General features: G+C 37.7%; 2 protein-coding genes across 7 annotated transcripts in view; one reads left to right on the top strand and one right to left on the bottom strand.

Moving 5' to 3' along the window:
• LOC124301003 (signal-induced proliferation-associated 1-like protein 1) overlaps nt 1–14,534 on the top strand; it is a 68,720-nt gene extending 54,186 nt beyond the window's left edge. For 2 of the 6 annotated variants that reach the window (XM_046755580.1, XM_046755583.1), the window contains 13 exons: nt 5,902–6,103; nt 6,630–7,112; nt 7,268–7,516; nt 7,646–8,041; nt 8,171–8,382; nt 8,492–8,733; nt 8,842–8,948; nt 9,218–9,452; nt 9,580–9,954; nt 10,033–10,299; nt 10,428–11,942; nt 12,076–12,273; nt 12,349–14,534. In XM_046755580.1, the coding sequence (XP_046611536.1) occupies nt 5,911–6,103; nt 6,630–7,112; nt 7,268–7,516; nt 7,646–8,041; nt 8,171–8,382; nt 8,492–8,733; nt 8,842–8,948; nt 9,218–9,452; nt 9,580–9,954; nt 10,033–10,299; nt 10,428–11,942; nt 12,076–12,273; nt 12,349–12,550 (4,674 nt within the window). In that variant the 5' untranslated portion in view covers nt 5,902–5,910 and the 3' untranslated portion in view covers nt 12,551–14,534. Of the gene's footprint in view, nt 1–1,705; nt 2,902–4,636; nt 5,138–5,901; nt 6,104–6,629; nt 7,113–7,267; nt 7,517–7,645; nt 8,042–8,170; nt 8,383–8,491; nt 8,734–8,841; nt 8,949–9,217; nt 9,453–9,579; nt 9,955–10,032; nt 10,300–10,427; nt 11,943–12,075; nt 12,274–12,348 lie in introns of those variants that run through there. The other 4 variants (XM_046755578.1, XM_046755584.1, XM_046755582.1 and 1 more) reach the window with 4 other exon arrangements.
• LOC124301007 (menin) lies at nt 13,761–23,840 on the bottom strand. The gene is made up of 4 exons (XM_046755602.1): nt 23,023–23,840; nt 21,782–22,092; nt 21,563–21,702; nt 13,761–21,438 (listed from the first exon to the last, which is right to left on the bottom strand). Exons 1-4 carry the CDS (start codon nt 23,585–23,587, stop codon nt 20,637–20,639), a joined length of 1,818 nt encoding a protein of 605 aa, XP_046611558.1. The 5' UTR covers nt 23,588–23,840; the 3' UTR covers nt 13,761–20,636.
• Nucleotides 23,841–23,851: the final 11 nt, after the last annotated feature.

The following is a 23,851-nucleotide window of genomic DNA, read 5'->3' as shown; positions in this document are numbered from 1 at the left end:
ATCGCGCCTGTATCGAGTGTCGATTTCCGAAGCTGATGCCGGGTTTCTTTTCCTTTAGACATTCAACGGCAATCAGTTATAAGGGTACAGGAGTTGCTACTGGTTCATTTTCTGTGAATATTGTTGCTACAGTTAATTGATGCAATATAACATTATAAACTTGAAATAATTAAATATAACGAAGATATGGTGTGACAGGAGAGCATAGTTACAGCATAACAGCACATGTTAATTTAACGGTAAAGTACGTTTTTTTTTCTCTACGGTGAACCTGTGCTTTTGCAAAAAAAGAAAAACAAGAATAAAACGAACCCTTTACGGTTTGCAATTACGGTCACATGTATGAAACGTGGTGCAGGTAATAAACTTCAGCACATGTGTGTGGTCACGTGGTGCGGACATGTATGGAGCAGTAATTCGCAGGTAACTAACTGGTCTTGTCCCTGGTAGGTTGTTGTTGCAATGTGCGTCGTCTGTGCGACGACTGTCACACTAGTACACGGTTGTTGTTCCATAGAACCCGATTACGACTGCGTCGATTGCATCAACTCGCTGGTTTCATGGTGTCAATATCCAGTAGCTGCATAAATTACATTTAACATCAATTACGCGATACTGGAACAGGATGCGAAAAATAAATGTTTTGACTTTTGATACGTGGAATGCCGACCGCCGCGTCGGCCGGATCCTCATTGATATGCTCAATTTTACAAGGATCCGTACGTTTTTTCTATTTTGTATTTATTTTTTTTTTGGAATCGATTGATTTACGGATTCCCCGACTATGATATTAATGGAAAAACCTCTGCAGGGTACATAATTATTGTTTTTCTGTTTTTTTTTCTATATTTTACCTCCTTTACCTTATTTTTATTACATGGCAGTTGGTAAAAGGCGTTTGGTACAAGGTATACGTATACATTAAACGCAGAAGACTGACGGTTGTGTGGGTTAATTGATAGTCGGGAAGATCCTCGCACTGTCAGTCATTGTCGTAAAATTTGTTCAAAAATATTTCAGAGATTATTATATAACTGGTTTCTCTGAGCTGTCTTGGCTAGGGTACCTGATGCGCCGCCGCGTGGTGGATTTTATTTTTATTATCCCGCGGTGGCGCCTCGAGACTCGGATACACACACGACGGCGCACAAGGTCGAAACGTTTAACCGAAATATTTCATTTAAAAAACCGGCCTCTTCCTCACTCGCGTCATTACGACGATGATATTGCCGCGCAGACTTATTTGTAAACAAAAAAATAAATTTCAATAAAACGAAACGATGTTGGTACTGCAGCGATTTCGTTACAGACGTTACAACCGGCTAACGTGCCACGATCGTGTGTGTTCGGTGTAAATGTCAATGGACAGCTGACCGGACGATCGCGTGTCAAGAATTCTTTCTTTTTTTTTTCCTCTCTTGCTTACTTTATTTTTAAAACTTCATTCCTATTTTCAATTTCAATCGCGGACGCTCCTAAATCTCGAAGTTGATTTTCGGAGCTACATTATACTCGTACATAATGTACACTCGGAGAAACTGAAGAATATCAAATCTACTTGTACAGTGTACACTTTTAATTCGGGACGTTTGGAACGGATTATTTTATTTTTTTTTTTTTTTTTTTGAAACTGCAGTCTTGAATTCCTTCGTATAAAATTATTTGTTTCTCGTTTTTGGTTTGGTTTCTACATACCTGACTGCAGCAGCGTGGAATTATCGCAGCTGTTTCGGTGCATAGAAGAGCGGAGCTGAGGTTCTAACCACGCATTAAAGGGACAGAAGGCAGTGATTCGTTGGGTAGGCAGCAACGTGACTGCAGGTTCCATCCTGAGATAATGAGGCGTGCCCGCGGCTCTGGTTCTTTTTCCTTCTCTGGGACCTTCTGACCATACCGCTTTCCTCGTTCTTGGAATTGGAATGCGATGAAACTACGCAGTAGCTATGCGAGGATCGACATTGTTGTGTCGTCCTTCATCCGGTCTTTGGACCGGGTTACGTGCTGCAGGGAATAGAAGATAAAAGTTTCTATACGCGACCATCGAGGAACAGCTATGGATGGCATTCGCGCAATGTTCAGTCCCCGAGCTCTGCCGCCCAACTTGGTGTTCGTTTGAAATTTGGTCCCGGCTACATTCCAAATGAATACCACACCGAGACACTTGAGATTTCCCTGTTTCCATCCTTATTCGATTAGTCGGGTTGATACCGCTGATGCGGTACGTTGTGACTCTCAGGGAACACGTTCAATTCATTTGTCTTCCAAACGACGTTTAATAGGGTGATATTAATTGCAACCCAGGCTCTACTTTGCCGTTCTATATGCATGTAGTTATGATGGACGGTTACGCCTGGAAATTTAGGTCATGCTTAAACCATGTAGAGGCATTGACATTTAACTCCTGAGTGAGAGATCTCAGAATACAAATATCAGGAGATCATTTTGTAACACCAAGTTTGATTGCCTAGCTTATTCTTTGTGATTTCTTTGGGTGTGCAATTAAAATCGAATTATTATCGAAATGCAGTAAAGAAATTATAGGGCAGAAATTCTTGCTTCAATATCGACGGAGAATTGTGTAATTCAGTTTTTGTTTCACCATTTCTGGTACGCACCATCGCAATATACGATTGAGTTTGTAAAAATCAATTCCAAACACTGCGCGAAAGGAAAAAGAGTAACTGTGTTATTGGTACCGGAAATTTTAATCCAGAATTTGTTGTGTTTATAATTGTTTGAATATTATCATGAGTTTTTTTTCCCCCTCGTATGCAACTTCTGGAAACAGTGGTCGTTTTTATGGGTCAACTGAAAGCGACAGATAGCAGCTACCCTACCCCCATCAATTACGAGAAGCTAGCTACTGCAGCAACAGCTCACACCCATCCTGAGCGATCAATGGCAAATTTGGTAGAAAAATTAACCACCGTGGTAACAAAGGCGAACGTGATAATGAAGTGTGTGGGTGGGTGCGTGCGTGAATGCGTGACGAAGAATCACTTGACACAACAAAGGGTGATGGAAATCAGAACGGACCTCCCGTTAGACCCGCATTACCGGTGTTCGATTCCATCCCCTCCGGGAATAATAACCATTTTTCATTCTTCGCTGCAGACTTCCAAACTTATACTCGTTCCGCTGGTGCCGGTCGATGGCAGCCCTTGTCTACCGTACTCTGTACAACCACGTGACGCACTGCAGAGGGTGTAGAAACGTTGATTGTAGGGTCGTCCGATCCCTCGGATATGGGATTAGAATTCTATTAACATTCTCGACCCTGCGGTGCGCAGAGTGATTATTTTATACATGTATCCGTCTTCGCACGTTTTACGCGTTCGTCTCGCTAAACGACATGCGATACGAAGGGTGGACGTCGGATAATGACAGATTAAATTTTGTGGGTGGATTTCCCGTGAAAATTCGAGACTAAAGTTCCTTTGCAGGAAATCCGAGGGATTAATAGTTTTCGAATTACAGGGAATTTCGCGATTCACCAATCGGGAGACTGACACGTGACTCGTTGGGGCGCATGCGCGATAAACGTGAGCTCCTTATTGGTTGTAGAACTTCCAAGCTCTGTAACTCGAAAACTATCGGTCTCTCGAAGTTTTGGTAAAGAAACTTCGGTTTCAGATTTTCACGAGGAATCTAACCCCCATAGATCCAATTCTTTTTTCTTTGGCTACGCTGTTAGACGGGAGGAGCACGAATCGTGCACTAACGTTGGATTAGTTTTTCATTGCTCAATTTCATTTTTTATTATAGTTATGTAGGTATCCTTGGTGGATATGTATTTTTCATTCACCAGTAATCTAAATTCATTTATATATTTAATTTCAGATGAATCCGAGCGCTGTGAGGTTATTGAACTTTTTTAGACTCACTTACTTACAATGAGATATGTGCAACGTGTATAACGTATATCGAATAGATAAGGAATTTTCCCGGATGGGCACGAAATACCAACGACTTCCTGTTTTCCCCACACGAACAGTTTCGTGCGAGATCTTTGTAGCGAAAAAAAAAAACCTTTGACTATAAGAATCCTCTAGTAAAAATTGCTCCCACACTCGTACTGAAAGGTTTAATTATCGAACTTCGTTACGGACGATCGCACGGTTCTCTCTATTTCGGGCAACGTCCACCCCGAATTAGAGTCTGATATCTGAAAATCGTAGAAAATTCTTGTACTAAATCTGTCGCATAAAGAGGAAAGCGATGGGCAGACAACGGCGCCGTGATCTTCGTTCCAAGATGAGCAATCAAAACATGCCGAACATTGCGAGCATAGCTCGTTGGAAGTAGAACGAAGCTAATTAACGTATACGAAGATGAGATTCTTGCGGACCGAGACGGCGCCATTTTTAGAAGCTGTTCCATATGAGTTCAAACATATAAACCGCACTGCAATCAAAGATGGCCTCGTACCGTTGCTCCTTTGTAAACCTACCTAGATTTCACATTTATCTACCTCTAAACGCAATTTCTATATTCGAATATTACCCAATTATAGAAATCCTTATGTAATCTGTCGCGTGCAATTGGGTTTCAAAATTTTTAGGCTAATAAAATTTGTATCACGCGATATCTGCTAGTATGAAGCTTTCTTAACGATCGTGTAACGAATTTCCATCTATAGCTCGATCTCAACCGTCAAGCGTACGTTGCAAGAAGTTATTCCTTTCTGAACGAATTTATTACACATACGATACTCGTTTTCAAATATCGATAATTTTCCTGTTTTTATTTCTGCAACGCCAGTATATAATCATAATAACGTATTATTCTCATGCACGAAGTATTTTTCAGTCGAGTAACCGATTAAAGTTGAGCAAATTAACTCGCAGGGCATAGTCGTCGGCACCTTTGGGGCATATGTAATCTTATCCGTAGAGTCATGAGAGCCGGATTATATCCACACGAGGTTGTAAAAATGACATAAAGAGATGAAAGGAAAGAAGAAATAAATTTAAAAAAACGGAGGGGCGGAGGGGAGAGGAGAAATGTCCCACTAGCGTAATTAAAAAGAGGCAAGACCACGGAAAAAGCCTCTCAACGAAATGAGCGAACGTGTATACAACGAACCACAAGGACTGCCCTCATCATCCCTACGTGAAAAACATGTAGACATACATAGGTATATCACATGGATAATTTTTATTTTTCAATTTTTATTTCCACATGTACATTTTAGGTACATGTATAGATGGTGTGTAGATCCATGTGTACCATGTGTACCATGTGTAGAGAGAGCGCGTTGGTTCTCTTGGGAGGTATCTAATTAGCTGTCCTACTTTGGTCTTGTTTAGAAGCACTTAAATTTAGAATAGCTCGCTAACCATTATTACTACTCCTGTCTCGTGACACGTATATATGTAACACTATGAAACTTATTCGGAGGCACAATAATAAAAAGTCGCTCCATTCGCACGTGACTTTTTCGCTATGTGCTTACGTACTATGTACTCGTTCAACGAAGTCTAATGTACGTAAACGTATGACCAAGCTTGTATACAATTATAAGTGGAAGTAGCTGAGAAGACTGGAAAAAAAGTTTTTTCACGACGTTATCAGAGGGTGGCTTTCGAAACTGGGTCACAAATATCAACTAAAACAGTACCTCGACGCTTCTTTCACCACTCTTCTTGTTAAGGTTTACCATCAGTTCGTTCGAATGTTAAAGAGCCGAACATTCCCCCCTTGGTTCAATTATTACAAAAATGATACGAATTTTTATGTTACGCTTCTCTCTCACATTTATTATAGTTAAAAAATCAGTAATCATCTGGGTGTTAATGCAAATACTGTACTACCTGTATTTAATAGTTCTGACTTTTGATCAATGATTTCCCTGACTTATTGTCAAACCTACTCATATTTTACATCTTATTTTTGTTACAGAATGATGAGATGATCGCGAGTCTTCCAGTAAACAGCGGCGGTGGCGGCGGTGGAGGCGGTGGCAGTAACGGGGGACCGGGGAGTCGTGTGGGACGCAGTCTAGCACTTCATCGTTCGAATTCCAGTCTCGAGCTGCCCCACAGTCCGGACCCAGCTTCTCGTGTTCCCGACACTCCTCTTCGCCGAGAGTATGGCTCCCACGGTAAATATTACATGGTTTTAATGAAATATTGAGGGACACTTTCTTGTTTTTTTTTCTTTTCTTTTCTATTCCAAGTGCACGGTCAGTCCCAGCTGTAGTTCTTATCGCGTGCTTTACGATTTCCCTGCAACTGATTCAAAGTGAATTTTGCTTTGACATTCCGTGATTAAATGTTGAACATTTCAATGCTTTCACGTCAATTGCGAACTTTGACCTAAACATAGAGAGGATGAAAATATTGCGCTTTATGGTAAAACTGTTTATATCTACGAGATGTGTCTGAAATGGATTGAAATAAAAATTTCACCATGCAAGGGAAATTTTTAAGATTTTGTTGGTACTTTGAAAATATTGAAAAATCACCGACAGACTCGGATCAGCAAAATATTGTGTTAGAAACGCGACACGGCATATTCTGCTATGTAACGTTAATAATTGGGAATATGACTAGAATAGAAAATCTTGATCCTCGTGTGTAACGTACGTGACAAATGTTCGTAATAACACATAATATATCCTGCTTCAGGGAGCATCGATGTCGTAGCGCAGTCGGTACCAGTTGGAGAAAATTTCTTCGCTGCAATGCTCCAGGACTTTCGTTCCCCGGATCAGCGAAGCCCAAGTTCGAACGCGGAGCTTCTCCGTCGGCTGCAGGATGGCCAGTCGCCGGACACGGACGAGGTCTGCGGGCCGACCGGCTCCAGTCCGAAGTTGCGACTGAAACTGAATCGCTTCTGGAGCGGAAAACCTCCACGCGGCGTCGACCAGGAACAATGCCAGAACCCGGCTAGTCCTTCGGTGTCCGCCGACGTCGAGGAGAGACACAGAAGACGCGCTTTCGCCCATTACGATTGCCAATCTCTCACCGCTAATCTTGGCTATGCCGCCAAACTCAGGGGCATCCTTTTGGCCAGGAGGCGAAACACAGCCACCGGAGCCTCTGCTGCCAGTTCGCTCCGAGCGTCAACCCCTGACGAAGCTCCAGAGGATGACATCGGCGATGGGAAAGGTTAATTTCTTTCATTTCTGATAAATGTTGTATGCTGGAAGTGGTTGTGGGTTGTTGAATGGCACTATGATCTGATCATGATTTGGTCAGATTTGGTTGATTTGGTTTTTATTAATACTCTAACCCGTGGTTTCATTTTTCTACGATCATACCAGGCAACGAGCTTTTGGAGTCCTGTCCGTTCTTCCGGAATGAAACGGGCGGTGAGGGTGAGCGAGAAGTCGGCTTGACTCGCTGCACGATGGCGAACGGAATTCATCGACCGCCGTTAGCCTACGGAGTATCCGTTCTGGAACCACCGCCGGGTGAAACTCTGTGGAAACACACTTGCCCTCTTCAGAGAAGACCGTTGCCGATCGAAAGCGTCGACGATGGAGCTCACTATTACCGGCGATACTTTTTGGGTAAATTCGTGCTGACAATTGTAACGCGAAACTCGCATTTAAAGCGTAGTAATAATCGCTCAAGTCACAATTTGCGTAACCCAACAAGCATGCTCGTTGACTGATTATAATTTTTCTACTTTCGGTCAGGTCGGGAACACCAGAACTGGTTCGGCATGGATGAGCAGCTTGGGCCGGTCGCCATAAGCATTCGAAAGGATTCGAATCAGTACCGAATAATAGTTAGAACATCCGAGCTACTGACTCTTCGCGGAACAGTTCCCGAGGAGGCCTTGGGAATAAGACCGCAAGGTAGATCGCCGATGAGAGAAATCCTCGAGTTGGTCGCTCCGGAGGTCCAGCTTGGATGTCTTAAGCTGGGAACACCGGCGGCCGAGGAAGCTGTCGCAAGATTGGACGAGCAGGGACTTTCCAACAAGTATAAAGTCGGCGTTCTTTACTGTAGATCCGGTCAAAGGACTGAGGAAGAAATGTACAATAATCAACATGCTGGACCAGCATTCTTAGAATTTTTAGATACTATGGGTAAGAACTTATTTGCTCATTGTCGATTCTCTGTTTAATGTTAATTATTCTTCATTCGATGTGACATTCGAAGATGCTATTGCGTTCAACGGTGCGTCTAATGTGGTTCAATGTAACGTTTCTATGTAGGCCAAAGAATAAGACTGCGCGGTTTTGAAGGATACAAAGCAGGCTTGGATACCAAAACAGACTCGACCGGCACTCATGCTGTCGCTGCGAGCCACAGAGGTGTGGAACTTACATTTCACGTATCTACCATGCTTCCTTTCACACCTAACAACAGACAACAATTGCTGAGGAAAAGACACATCGGAAATGATATTGTCACCATAGTCTTCCAGGTGCGGTATCGTGTATACCTTTAGTTTCTTCGATGCTGTGTGTTGAACTTTTCCATGGTCTTCTACACATATTCTGTGTAAGTGAATAAAAATTAAATCTTTTCTACAGGAACCAGGAGCGCTCCCATTCAGTCCTCGCAGAATACGATCTCAGTTTCAACACGTGTTCATCATTGTAAGAGCGATTAATCCGTGCTCGGAAAATACACAGTACGCCGTTGCTGTTTCGAGAAGTAAGGAAGTCCCCATATTTGGGCCACCCATTCAAGCAGGCGCTACTTTTAGCAAAGGAAAAGGTTTTGCTGATTTTATCCTTGCGAAAGTAATAAATGCCGAAAACGCTGCGCACAGGTAATTATAACAGCGACGATACAGCGTGTAAACTGGTATTTAAAAAAATGGTGAATACAGTTTTCTTATCGAATCAATGTACGAATTCTGTGTATGGTTTTTTCGCAGATCTGAAAAGTTTGCAACAATGGCTACCAGAACGAGGCAAGAGTACCTCAAAGATTTGGCTACGAATTACTCATCTACCACTGTTGTTGATACCGGACAAAAATTTTGTAAGTGCGATGCTACACTGTTGTAGAACTATAGAGATATCCTAGAACCCATATTACGACTCTTCCTCTACTAGAATTGCAATTACATTCTTTGATTATACATCATCTACTGATGATAAGTAGTAAATTAAACGTGATCACGATGTTCCAAAGTTATAAGTTCAGGAACGCTAATAACTGTTTCTCTACATTTGTTCATTTCGTTTTGCGAAGAACGAGAACGAAATTCTAAAACTGTTGTAATTAAATTAATGTTCTTTTTTCTTTAGCTATGCTCTCGTTCAGCAGTAAAAAGAAGGTACCAATTCGTCCTCGCCTGTCGTGCGACGCGACACAGCGAGGAGGTATATGCTGGCAAGTGATTTTAGAAGACAGCAATCAAAACACAGACTGTTACCTAGGAATAAGTGTAGACACAATAGTTTTGATCGAAGAACATTCACGACAAGTTGTATTTGTAGCTGCTTGCGTGAGCATCCTTGGTTGGCATGCCCAGACGAACAGGTAATAATTCTTCAACATTTTCAAATACCTAAACGTTGATAATTATCAAATATCGATCTGCTCTTGGCTTAACTTAATTAACCGATGCCATTCAAGTAATAAATATTCCCAATCTGTTTTGTTTTAGCCTGAGGCTTTACTATCACCAAGGTGAATGCGTGACGATTCACGTTCGTGGTGACTATGGAGAAAGGGATGAGTTGATGGAGATCGTTTCGCGATTACGGGCTGTAACACAAGGATTCCCTGCTTCCGAGTTGTCACTCAAACGGAATAATTTGGGTCAACTAGGTTTTCACGTTCAACCAGATGGCGTTGTCACCCAAGTTGAGAGCATGGGACTTGCTTGGCAGGCTGGACTCAGGCAAGGATCAAGGCTGGTCGAGATATGCAAAGTTGCAGTTTCAACCCTGAGTCACGATCAAATGGTTGATCTTTTGAAAACCAGCGCACAGGTTACAGTCACTGTGGTGCCACCAATGCCTGACGGCAACCCACGAAGGTCAGTTTACTAAAACTGAAAAAATTTAAGCTGCATTGTTGATAGAATCAGCAGTGAATGATATTATGCTCTTTTCAGAGGGTGCACTTTGCAAAACTGTCAATACTTGTCAAATAACTACGAAGGTGATTACGAGAATGTCACAAATCCTGACAGCACTCCGACGCAACAGACTGCTATGTCACACCAGAGACGCTACGACAGATCTTTCAGTCCACCACGGTCAAGTAACAGCTCTGGATATGGTACAGGTTCCAGTTCGAGATCTTTCAATGATCCAAGATTTCCTCTTGAAGGCACCATGACAAGCAGCAGCAGTGGGCACAGCAGTGCCGACGATAGATGGTAATTCAATTTTGATGAATACCTGCAAGTACTAATTCAGGTCCACATACTTGTAAAAACGATTTTTATATGAACATGATTCAAGTGTTCTTACCGTTTAAGTTAAGAAACATTACTTTTTCCAACAGGTATGAACTCCTGGAGCCACAAGAACATGATACCAATTTACGCGTGGACGGAACGCCTCCGCCGCTTCCAGCTAGACAAAACTATCAAGTATTAACGGGGAACAAAAACGGATCCACTCAAAAAAAGGAAAAGGAACATGGTCACTATGCGACGACAAAACAGATGGTCGAAAGTACCAGCAGTAGTGCGAAGTACCACAACCATGAACATTATTCAAAAGAGAGTAATTATATGTCACAAAGAGCTTTGGAAAATAGTAGACATGAAAATTATCAGAGAATTGAAAACATGCAACGTAGTCAAGAACCTACGTCAAACTACGTCAAGCTTCAGAAAGAAAAATACGAAATTAAACAAGAAAACGTTTACGCGTCTCATAGAGATTTGCATAAAAATGAAAACCACGGTCATCAGAAATTAACAGTTTCGAATTCATTACCACTAGCTCAAAACGCTACTTACAGTTTACCAAAATCCGGAAGCAATAATAATCTGGTGAGATTTAGTGATTACGAACAATCAACGCCCGACAAAGGGAACGTCAAGTATGAACAGGGCCTGAAAGCGAATGAAAGAAACTCGAAATTTGATATATATGATGTGAAAATTAATGACAGGAATGGAAAATGTGAACATCACGATAATAAAACTAATGATAAGCGGATTTACAATTACGAGTTCGAAGAAGTACATTCTGAACTCAGGAAAAGCAAGTACGAAACTGAGGTTGTTCAGAGTGACACAAAGTACGGTATAGACCATCAACATCATGGCAAGAAAGCAGAACAAATTGATATCAACAGAGATATAATAAGATACGAGATTCCACATGAGTTTAAAGTCGGTGAGAAGGTGACTTGCTTAAAAACCAGTATCTCAGAGAGGCCAGTGCCTCACAAAGTTGAATACAGACAAAAAGACATTACTTCTAGTTTACCTCCGGATACGAGAATGACTGACGGGAATTCAACTGATATTTCGACACTTCCGAGTGAAGACGAGTTGTCAAATGGTTCCGGAAACGTATCGCCCAGATTGCGTAGAGCTAATCGACATCGAGGTGGAAATTTAACGCCGTCAAGTGGTAGTTCTAGAAATCAGAGCCCGAGGCCAAAACCTGGAGCTAGAAATTCACACAGGAATTCAGCCAATTTATCGTCTAGTACACTGCAAGAGGATTTAATGAAGTTGATAAACCCTGACTACATCGCTGATGATATGCAGCTATCAAATAATCCTATTCCAAATAACAATGTACCTACTATTATATCGAACAATCAAAACTCAAACAAATTGAACAATAATATGATTGAGATACAGAATCGATGTAGATCGAGGGAAAATTTATGTGGAAACAGCACCTCAACGCTGAGCGTCCTGCCAACAAATGGACAGGAAAATGGAAACGTCTCGGAAGTGATTTTGACGATGGCCCGGCCTGCTACTGTGATCTCTAATGCGAGTACAGCATCTAGCCCTGCACCGAGTGAAAACAAATTATCCAAAGAGGAGAGGTGAGGCAGTTGAACTTTTACTGAATAACTATTGTTGTAAAAGTGCGCAATCCTTTGGCACTGTACTCTATCTTCAATAAATCATCGATCGATATACTTTCCCTGAGAATAAATTAAAAAAAAAATATTTCAGATTATCTCCACGTGTCACAAAGTCCCCTCATACCACGTCAAAGCCAATAAGTAATTTAACCGTGGCACGAGATTCAAAGTCGCAGATTGAAGGAGAGATAGATTGGCCCAGTCTCATGGACTCCGCGAATAGAACTATAAAACAATTAGGCCAGGACTGGTCGGAAGAAAGAGTCATCGATGGAGGTACAACTGTCTCGTAAGTGCAGACAATTAAATTTTGAAATACTAAAGGCTAAGCTCCTGTATCGTCTAAGTTGGTTTCAATTTTTAGGGGAAACGTTTGCGACCTGCAATCTCATTTATCGACTTTAGAATTGCGAGTGGCAAGAGAGACAAGGCGTCGTCTTTCTTTGGAGGATGAAGTGCGTCGCCTTCGAGATGAAAATCGCCGATTGCAAGATGAAAGCCATGCGGCTGCTCAGCAACTGCGTCGGTTCACAGAATGGTTCTTCCAAACAATTGATCATCAATAAATATATTATTTTCTGTAGTTGACATCTTATCTAAAGTAGATGTGAACTATGTGTAGAGTAGAGAAATAATATGAGTAACACGATACCCTGTCAATATATAATTATGTAGAATGGAACCATCCCTCATATTATATTAAGAAGTATATAATCCAGTTCAACTGGAATATAATTAATTGTCCAGAGATTAACGTCAATACTAAGAATCTGTGGAAATACAAAAGACTAAAGACTGATATAAGCAGAATAGAATACAATGCCTGAGAATGTTAAGCGATTGTAAATTGAATCTAATCATGCATCTTGCATCGCCTGAAATGACCTACAAATCAAACTGGTGCTTCATTGATTACAAAAACAATAGTATTCTAACTCGCAACTCATTTCTAAATTACAATTTCAGTTCTTAAACTCTGATCACCTTCTAACAACGTTCTGTAGAACCGTATCATAAAGATCAATGTTACATCGCACCATTCCAATCTTGAGACTTGTAACCGTACCATTTTCAGGTGGCTCCTTTCTACGTGATGTTCGTTTCCTTTGCATCTGTTATTTACGAGTGACACGTTGATTTTCAATAAATGATATATGTATAGTAGATAAATTTTCAAAAACAGTTACAGGTGAGTCATTCAAGTATTGCACACTGTTTCGAGAACTATGTGCAAACCGCACGCAGCATTCTAATCAAGCAATTTCATTAGCTGTAATTATTTGTAAGTTATTTTAGTAATAACGTGTAAATACAGTATTAAGGACAGAATTTAAAGTTTAAATATAAAACACCAATCGACATATGTAATTTGACTTACAACGCAAACTCGAGGCAAACTAATTTTTAAGAATTGATTTATAAGTTTTATGACAAAAGCACTTTGAAAATACTCCCTCACGTTAAATCCCTTTAAACAATTATCGGTAAACGGATTTTTAATGCTACAATTATCGCTGAAAATATAATTACCGACGCACTGATAACATAAACGTTTTTTTTTTTTGGGATAATTCAACTGTCTCTCTAAGTGCGATATGTTCTCTGTTTTATTATTTTTGCGCGACACAATTATTGGTAAGAATATATTATAGTCATTTTTTTCAATTAGCTAAACAATAATACTATCATAATTATAGGAGTTGATTCAAAATGGTATCAATCCTACATGTTCGTGTAGGTACGTACCTTAAAAATCGTATCACCAAACTTTTTCTGTAACACAGATCATTCTATCATAAGAAAGGAAGCTTACGACTCACGAGGATTAGTCATATCGCCACATTACAAAAATCATTTGGTATTACAATAGAGTAAAACCAATTACAATGTGACTGAATAGCCATAAGCGATCTTGACTTTTATTTTATTTTTTGATTTAATTTTTTTGTAACTGCGTTAACTAAGAAAAAGCTATAATTTTTCAAAGTAAAAACCTCAAATATAATATAAATTATAAGTTACCAACGCACCGTACTTCTTTGACGGTTTATATGCACTGAATTAAACTGATACTGATATATAATTTCGTTTGTCTAATCTTTGAAAGAAATGATTATTATTTTTTGTATTAGACTTTGATTTCGTTTATGATAATTATTACCCACTATCACTAAATTCTGTGCACCTAAATAGATGGGTTTGGTTGAATCGAATGAATTACTATTCGTAAGCTTTTGATGTTAAAAGCGATCAATGACCAAATATTACTGTTAGATTAAGAATTACCCTAATTAATATTGTAATTTATTTAAATCTTTTATATTATAATCAATCCTTGTTCTAGTTATAGACTCATCATTTTTATGTCACAAAAAATTGCTATTTCTGGACATTCCTCGTGCCTACAAATAATAATTATAGTAATAATAATGATAATAATATATATTCAACATCGATTCGTATTATTTTCTTTACCGCTTACTGAAATAGACAAGACATCATTTGTTAAAATTGTGTAAATGATACAATAAATGTATAATGTATCCTCTACATCTTGTAACAAAGTATCAATCTTGCACAATCTAAGACAATGTGAAGCTTAATTATTTTATTGAAATAATGGTTGGACACGTCATCAATTTAGAATAAAATAGTTTATTATGATCCACAGAAAAACATGACATATTTTCAATATTTTTTACAACTCAAGTGTTATGTTTTTTAACAATGTGTGGATAATCAATATAAAATCTGCATACTTTGCAGAGCACCACTTCATCCATAAGTCTCAAGAACGGGCCGAAGCAAATGACAATAAAGGTCTTCTTCATTTACTTTACTGCCACCACCAAGTACCAGATGTATAGTAAAACTCCATACAAAATTGAACTAAAATTGAAATGGTGCTCTATGAATGCCCCGCAGCGATGTGAAGAAGGATTGTTTTCAGTAGCATGGCTCGATATAAATTTTCTTCATCACTTTGCAACATAGTTTGTAATTTCTCTCTGATTGAATTGTTTTCACTAAGATTTGTAATTACATTGCGAACAATGTAGAAGTATTATTAGAATAAAGTCACTTCTTCTTATCGCAAACAGATTGCACTTGCGGATTTCAGAATCATCATTATTACTATTAATGTATCACCGATGCAGCTTGAAATCAAGCTTTTTAAGTACGTGAGAGATACTAACTGAAATGAATTATTCAATTGCATTATCTTAGTGGCTTTGATTCTAACAAGTTTTTCACTATGGAAGTTATGACGATTAATTGAGAAATTCTAAATAGTTGAAATTCAATAACAGCTCGAAGACAGAGATAAAATATAGATGCAATACTTCGCGCCATTTCTTCAGCGATCTATAAGTCGGGAAAAATATTTTTAAAGCATCACGATAAAGCAAATTCAATACAAAAATACGCATGCCGCACAAAAGTTCAGTGAACGCATATGCTACATTCATTGTTGGTATATTCGACTTTTGCCTAAAATTTAGCGATTATGATTTTGTTGCATGTAGTTTTTTAAATTTTCCTTTCGTCACAAGGAAACGAATATGCTGCATTTAAAAAATTTAATTCAACAGATTCTATCAACAAAGAGCAGATATATTCAACTTGGTATACGTATTTCCCTATTCGGTATATACTAACACTAGTATTATACATCTATACAATATCCAAATTTTCAAGCATTACTTATTTACATTTCTCAAACACAGGTCGGCCGACATAACAAACCAAATAGCTGATACATTAGGTCAATTTGTGCGCAAACAACAATTAAGTAGTAATTATTGCTGGGAAAATAAAATAGTTGGCGTTATATAGATTCCAATTACAGAAATATCATCGGAAACAATAAGCTGGATGTTCAAAAACTTGGTTCATGTAACATGCTACATGGAATATCATTAGTATTATTATTATTAATTTAAAAATTACAGTTTATGGCACACAACAGTTCCTGTTGGCTCGTATGTGTCAGAAAGGAAATAGCGGGGTGATCAGTTATGTAAAATTAATAAAACGTAATACAAAATAGAAAAAATAAATTAGATGAAAAATCATAATCTATCAGTCACGGCAGTTTTTTTTTTTCTTTTTCATCGCGGTATTGAACAATTCTTTTTTGATCCGAAAAATTGAAAGTACTGGAGGATTCAGTAGTCAATATTTTACGGTTTTGGTCTTTGCATCGCCCAATGGAGTTTAAATATTCTTTTGACAATAAGAAGTACATTTGACAAATGTTTATGTATATATTTTTGTATTATTTTAATTATGCCAAACACTTCCTTGCCAAACTCAGATGAATGTATGAGTGGACTTGGCTCAGTAACATTAGACACGCAATTTTCAAGAAATAAAATAATATAATATTCGTAATAATATTAATTATACAACCGTCGTATTTTAAATTAATGATAAGAAAATGTTGAAAGAGATTATTGGTACAAGTAGGTATGTTATAATATAATTCATATTTTGTGCCTCTAAGCATTTGTCTCTGATATTCTTCAATATACGTCATATTGGTTAAAATGTACAAGTACACATAAAGTAAATTGAATTTGAATTAAAAATTCGAAGCATTGTTAGCTAATTTTCAGAGATAACATTTGTCAGAATTATGTACGGAACAGTGAAAAAAATTAATTGCTCATAGCAATACAATTTTGCTACAAAATTTTCAATCCAACTAAAAAGCCAAGTTCACGTTTATACTTTGCTAATATAAAAATACTGTTTTGTTTACCATATTTTTCATTTTTTTTACGTTGCTAGTATTATGCACATTAACACCTTCACATTTACCATTTACTAATAAATTAGTCAATGTAACATCAAATACTGAGAATGGCGCGCAGCATACTCGAGTCAAATATATTTCTTACTACGCTTAATACACGATCTAAATGTGCATAAATAGCCTACGACTTCCATTATAGGTATATCATACGTATATAGAAATATTTGCATAATTGCAAATATAAAGTTATGCATATTGAAATTGTTATAAAATACCTTAATTGGAAATTAACAATGGCTCATAACAAAGTTGAATTTTCCAAGTACTGAACATCATTTGCAATTCATTCATCAAATTCATTTTTTGTCATATTGTTTTTTCGTATACAATAAGTTATAATGTGGAAGAAGATATCATGCTTGTACAAAATGTTTCACGACTATTATAATATGTAGGAGCTGATTCTACATAACGTAACAGTTTGCAAATATTTTGCCGACAACAGTCAAATGTACTGTGCGTTAAAAATTCATGTTTTTTTTTTCTTCCAGTGAGCGCTATTTAGTGACTAACGCTACAAATTTTACTATATGATAGATTTTATAGAAATTTCATGCTACATATTATGCACCAGTTCTCACCTGCAGGATTTGCATATTTTAATTTATAAATTCGCGATACCTTGAAGCAATTTTTATAGTGCCTCTTCTTTGACATAATACATGACAATTTACTGCCTTCTTTACATCTTTTCTCATCAATTGTTGGATAATCGTGATAAAATACTATGAATATAATGTTGAATCTAATGTGCCAATTGTTAGTGTTACATCAGGTAATATGCTTCTTGTGAATACACCATTTTCGGTGTGAATATAAAAAAATAACAACTTCAAGAGATCGCAAAATAAAAATAGGAGTTTATCCACTAAACATAAAAAATCAGTTCATTACATCGATCGAATGTCTTAGTTGGAAAAAGTATATTCGAAACTGACCGTTGACGTTTTCTCAATTCCGTCATATCTTCCATCTTAATACTTTTAAATGGGAATACGATTTTCCCAAGCAGTATCGTATTGTTGGAAAATTAAGAAATGAGCCGTGAATGGTAAGTTTTGAATGAATATCTTCCAACAAAGAAAGCTTCATATACAGGCGTGTCATTTGTAATTTTGTACTCGGAGACTCTTTACTGCAAGATAAAGCGATATCATTAAGACAATTCATATTTAATATATTTCCTATATTATTACTATCATCACTAGTATAATATAGCATATTCTGCATCACAGTAAGATAGCGCCTTTCAATATTATGTGACCATTGATCTTTTTATTAGATTTTTTTACTCTCATTCCCATCTAACAAACCATTCTTCAACAACCTATCAAACATTATAAAATGAATACCTCACGATGCTGCTCATAGATGAAAGAAAAAAATGAAAATAAGAATGTCATGACATATATTTGTCGAACATGGATATTCACCTCCATTTAGCTACGTAATTGGTACTTCAGTTTAAGAAACATCGAGGTAATTACGGAAAGATGCTACATAATACTATTTATGTACCTACTTTGCAACGAATTATTGTATATACAAATTGTTTTAGTTCCAGTTGCCAACTGTAAATTATTAGCTGTCATCAGTTTTACTGATCATTAAAATCCATAGAATATTCTTTGATAATATACTCTCTCGTCATTCTTCAACACATAATTGCAAATTATTTGGTAAATTAACGACCAATTTTTTACACGAAAAAATTTTGAAAAATTCTATCAAGCTCTTTGTTTACATGAAGAAGTAAAGCCAATAGTATTCAGCTGGCGCCTGATAAATACCTTTCATACAATACGGTCTAAAAATTGACTCGCAAGTAGTACTGATAAATATATTATACGTATATCAGTATATTCAGTGAAATTAACTTCCTGATCAAAAAGTGTCGTAAATCACATACAATTTCAATATTATTAGAGTAGCTTATGAGCTATAGAAAATGAATTTCGATTTTTCATTTTGTCTAAATCGTATTCTGAAATACAGATTAACTGATTATATGACATTTCGCGTATCATGGTTAAACAAGTATTGTAATTTACATTTAAAAATGAGACAATTTTTGGTTGAAATTTTTTCTACGTGAATACATAGCCTCTTATCATTCGCGCAATAAATACGATTCAATTAGAAAAACAAATTTTCCCTATCAAAATCTAACACTGGCAAAGAATAACACGCAATTACCAAAACTTGATTTATGTGCTACTCTATTGCATGGATATTACCATAAAATGCCGTAACTCAAACATTCTAAGGTGATAATTAGTTGTATACAAAATGCGCTGACTGCTGATATATTTAAACCTTTTTCTCTCTTCAAGTATCTATAAGAAACCAAAGAAATATCTCTGACTGGTAATAAAGTCCAGTTTTGCCTACTACGCGCTTTAAAGCTTAGGAAAGTTGCGTTTGAATTAGTCAAGGTATCCATTGGAAATTCTATTTCCATCCTCAGATCATCGAATGAGTATGTAGAAATATGTTATACGAGCTTTTCAAATTAATATCCGAGCTACAAGTAATTCTGTGGCGATAAAAGGGCCGGAAAATAAAAATTACAATTAATCTAAAAATACTCATAATTACTCTGGAAATAAATAGTTATAAAAATAAGCGAGCATTTGATGCTTAAAATATCTTAGTTAAATAAAATGAATCATTTTGCACCACCTATGGAGTGGAATGTTGTAGTTTGTAGGTTATTTTTTACCTCTATCTTTCGTTGATACTAGATTTTAAAAGCGTAATTCTAACAAAAGTTCATCTACTTCACGTAAAAAACATTAACATTAACTTGTTAATCATAATTAATAGTGCAATAGATAATTAGAAAAACTTGAATCAATAAATAAGCAAAAGTGCAACAAGAAAATAGAAATAGACTAATAAGTGTGTGAATCCATCATCACTGATGAGCAATCATTGTGATTAATAGAACAGGTAGCATAGTACCTTATTTTTATTTACAGATGCAGATGTCAAATCTTTTTATTATCTAGGTTCCGAGTAACGAGCAATTTAATACTACGCGACGTTGAGCGTTTGATTAAATACGCCATCGCGATCTGGTACTTTGTACTTGCCCAAAACTTTTTTCAGTCACTTTTTCACTTACAAACGAGATTTTCCAGAAGTATTTTACTCCGAAAAATTTAACGTCACTTCTTTCTCTTCTCCTTTGTTTCGTCTTTTTTTTTTTTTACAATACTTACAAATCATTTCTTTCTTAATCTTAACTAGGCCTCATTAATTTCACATAAAAAGACATGACACAAGCACCTATTTTTCATTTGACTCGAAAATCAAATAACTTTTTTGTACTCTCCTACAAAATTTTTTTTCTCATACTTTCTCTACACTACCTACACCTATCGATAATAATAATAATATTTATTATTTCATGTGTAATGTAAGCATCCTATCTTTACGGGCTGAATAAACCTACATTGGATTGTATAATTATTATGCACCACCAACAGATAATAGAGTACCAATTCATACTACCAAACGATGTAACGGACCAGTTTAAGAATCCAGTTGAACATATAATTCAAAGCGAAAGGTTAGGTCGCGGCCATTATTGGTATGAACAAATTAGTCAAATTAATCATTGATCCGAACAAAAAATGAGTTCCGTATGAACAACGTGATATTTGAATTTGCAACCGCGTTGATGCTAATTTATCAATCAATTTTACTGTAATAATTGATAGTTAAGAATGGATCGATTGCTTCTATTATCATTGTTATTAAGAGATTTCTTAGGAAGATATAAGATACTGTATCTTAATATTCAATCATACAAAACATGTATGCCAATGCTACTCCCTGCGCGTCCTTTTTGGACGCTGACTAACACCTTCGTCGCTACCTCTACCTTTTTTACCAATTTGTACCTGGCTTTGGGCGGTTAGTTGCAACGATATTGCATGAGTGTTCAACTTCTCGGCTAGTAACAAGTCTTTTAAGCCCTTCATTTTCTGACTGTACAAAGTTATTCTTGGTTTCTCACTTTCCAAATCGCTTTCAATTTCAGGATCAAGCGGTTCCTGCGATGTGGATGGCTCAACAGGCAAGGCGTTTTCTGCTGGTGCTACGAACGGCTCCCCACCTCCTTGTAGCAGGTAATCCCTGTTTAGTATTTTCTCACTGCATGCAGCAGTCAGAGCTTGAATACTCGGATGCGTCGGCGCCGGAGTTGCGGGGACTTTTGATTCGAGACTTTTTATTAAATCGCGAGCTGTGTTACCCCTCTCCTTCGTCTTGCAATAATTATTATTGTTGTTATTTAGCGTTTCGTCAATATTTGTCTCCCGCTTTTGTGCCTTATCCTCTTCAGACTTCTGATCTGCCTCATAACATTCTATGATGACCTGAGCTCTGATATTCGCGTCAAACTTCGATATTGTATTCACCAACGGTCTCGCCCAACCAATGTGCAAAACTGGTGTATTCGCACCTTCTTCCCATTGACATATGCCATCATAAAAACGCAGAAGATAAGCAAAACAGCGCGGTTGTCGCAGAAGACGCTCATCTGCCCTGACTGTGTGGGGTATCAATTCATTTGCTATTTCAAGTAGCTCCTTGTATATTTCACCATCATCTCTTGAATAATCATACCTGAAACAAAACGGATATTTCAATACTTTTTTACCGATGTTATATATTTATTCAACGATAAACTTTGCATGTACAGCAACCTGGTATTAAATTAATTTTTATACTATTGAAATGCTTCACTAACTTTCTTAGAACATCTGCTGCTCCAGCCCATGATGCAAGTGCGTTTGCATGTAACCCATGCCTATATAAATATCCTCCTTGATAAGTATATGGGTAAACATGCGCATTGCCATAATATTTTCTCGCTGATCTGACAGCCTCCTGCAAAAATATCAAAGTAACGTTTAGGCAATTCTCTGTTATTGTCAATCCTTGACTCTGACAGCAGATGGGCAAATACCTGAAACAAGTGAACGGCAGGTGGCCTGCCGGGTGTAGGAGCGGCTTCTTCCAAATCTCCGAGATTTCCAAGTGCCATTGGATACTTTGCCAGATGACCCAGATCATATAATAACCACAATAATTCCTGTTGCAGTAGAGCCACTTCAGCCGCATCAGCAGTTGCACTGAGACTCGGATTTATGGCAGAAACAATTGTAGCAACTTCCATCGTTCGTGAACATACAACTGCTTGACCATTGACGTATAACCAGGATCTAGATGCAATCCCCGGTTCAACTGGCTGGCCACGTTTATCCTCGTTCCCTTTTCCTGATAATCAACAGAAAATATATTATCCAGAATATCATCATACAAGACCAAGTAAAATATGGGATGTTCAAACATTTCATCCATGAGTAAATCGCCATTGACTCCTTAAGAGTTAATATCGAATAGCATCCAACAAACATTATTACGAACCACTTGCTTGGTTCAATTCAATTTAACTCTGCAATTGTAAGGGCAAGGTATATAAAATGTTCTTGTAGAATGTCTTATTGTTAGTTAAAGTCAACTTACCTTCACATTTCCTTTGAAGAAAGAAAAAATCTCAGATTTTAGATAAATGTATCTAGAACTTGTCTCTCGACCCTTAGGAGCATAAGAGCAAGAAGCAAGATGAAATTAAACGGTGAGGTATTCGATGTCAGACATTTTTTACAAATAGAAATAGTTGAACTTTATGTTGGACTAACGTGCTGATAGTTTCAGAGCTGGTAGCTTTCTCTCGGTACATTGAAAGAATTGAGTTGAAAAAGAGTTTCTAAACTCTCTTTCACTTATATCATATTTGATTGTATTGTTTATAAATTGTTCGATGAACTTCAAGTATCAGCACACGTAAGAATGAGGCAACATTCTAAATCAACAGAATAGGCTTCGCATGATTTACAGTCTTTCAAACAAGCTCACAAAATGCCCCGTGTATTACAAACCGATCAAACTTATTTCAGATCCTCACTGTTATGCGATACAATAAATTTTTCAAGTGGTAATTTGCCAGTTTCTTAAGTTCGAGGAATACTCGTATCCACCATGACGCAATGTCAAACCTTTCGTATGAGTAAAATTGCATAACGTACAACTGGTCTCTTGAGCGTGTCGCACAGTCGCAACGTATAATATGACTTGATACGGGTTACAGCGATCCTAACGAATAGTTTTTTTCTATAGGAAATGAATAATCCTTGAGGAACTTACCGTGCCATGTGACCTCAGCAGTCTCGACACCGTCTTCGCCATATACAACCCATGCATGGTCTTCGGACATAGCAAGATGAACATCTTTGAATCCCAAAACTTGACAGCCGGCGACGACCGCGAAAGCGACACCGAAACAATCCAACTTATTAGCTGTCAAGTAACTGTACAAACTTTGAAGATGCGCTCGATCCTTGTAGTAACTGCGTGTCAAAGAATTCCATATGACATCTGACACTTTCTTGACGAGCTCTCTGGTCGCGTATTTAGTGTCGTAAACTGTGAGGTCGACGGCTCCTTTAATAACCGCGTGAAATTTCGTGTATAAAGCTTCGGCGATGTGAAATTCTACCGCTGGAAGTTTCGGCTCGTCGTAAACAGCGGTCTCTTGCGACGCAAATGTCCGATTACACGTCAAAGAATTCTCAACCGCACCAACGAGTATTGACAACAACGCTAAGTCGGGCTCCGAGCTGTTTTCCAATTGATTTTTAAATATTTCTACTACCGAAGATATACTTTGAATGGGAAATAGCGCCTTATCCTCTTCTCGAAAACCCGCCATGTCGCGACTGGCACCCTTCACGGGCTCCCATGTCTTGCCCGAGGAGAAATTTCTACCGTACTCCTTTATCTTGACTGAAACTTTTATTTCAGGAAATTCGGATCGAGTTACGTCAACGATCAACGTTTTACTTCACCCGGTTAGTCGATCCTTTTCATCGTATTACTTTAAAACTAATCATTTTTGACAGAAAACGTTGAATCTCGCAGACGCCAGCATGGCGGACAGCGTCGTTGTATTTCGAAATATTTTCAAGTTACATAA

This window comes from Neodiprion virginianus, chromosome 3, assembly GCF_021901495.1.
Source record: "Neodiprion virginianus isolate iyNeoVirg1 chromosome 3, iyNeoVirg1.1, whole genome shotgun sequence".
Classification (NCBI taxonomy): Eukaryota; Metazoa; Arthropoda; class Insecta; order Hymenoptera; family Diprionidae; genus Neodiprion; species Neodiprion virginianus.
The sequence above is the reverse complement of the archived record's forward strand: the minus strand, read 5'-3'. Positions and strand labels throughout refer to the sequence as shown.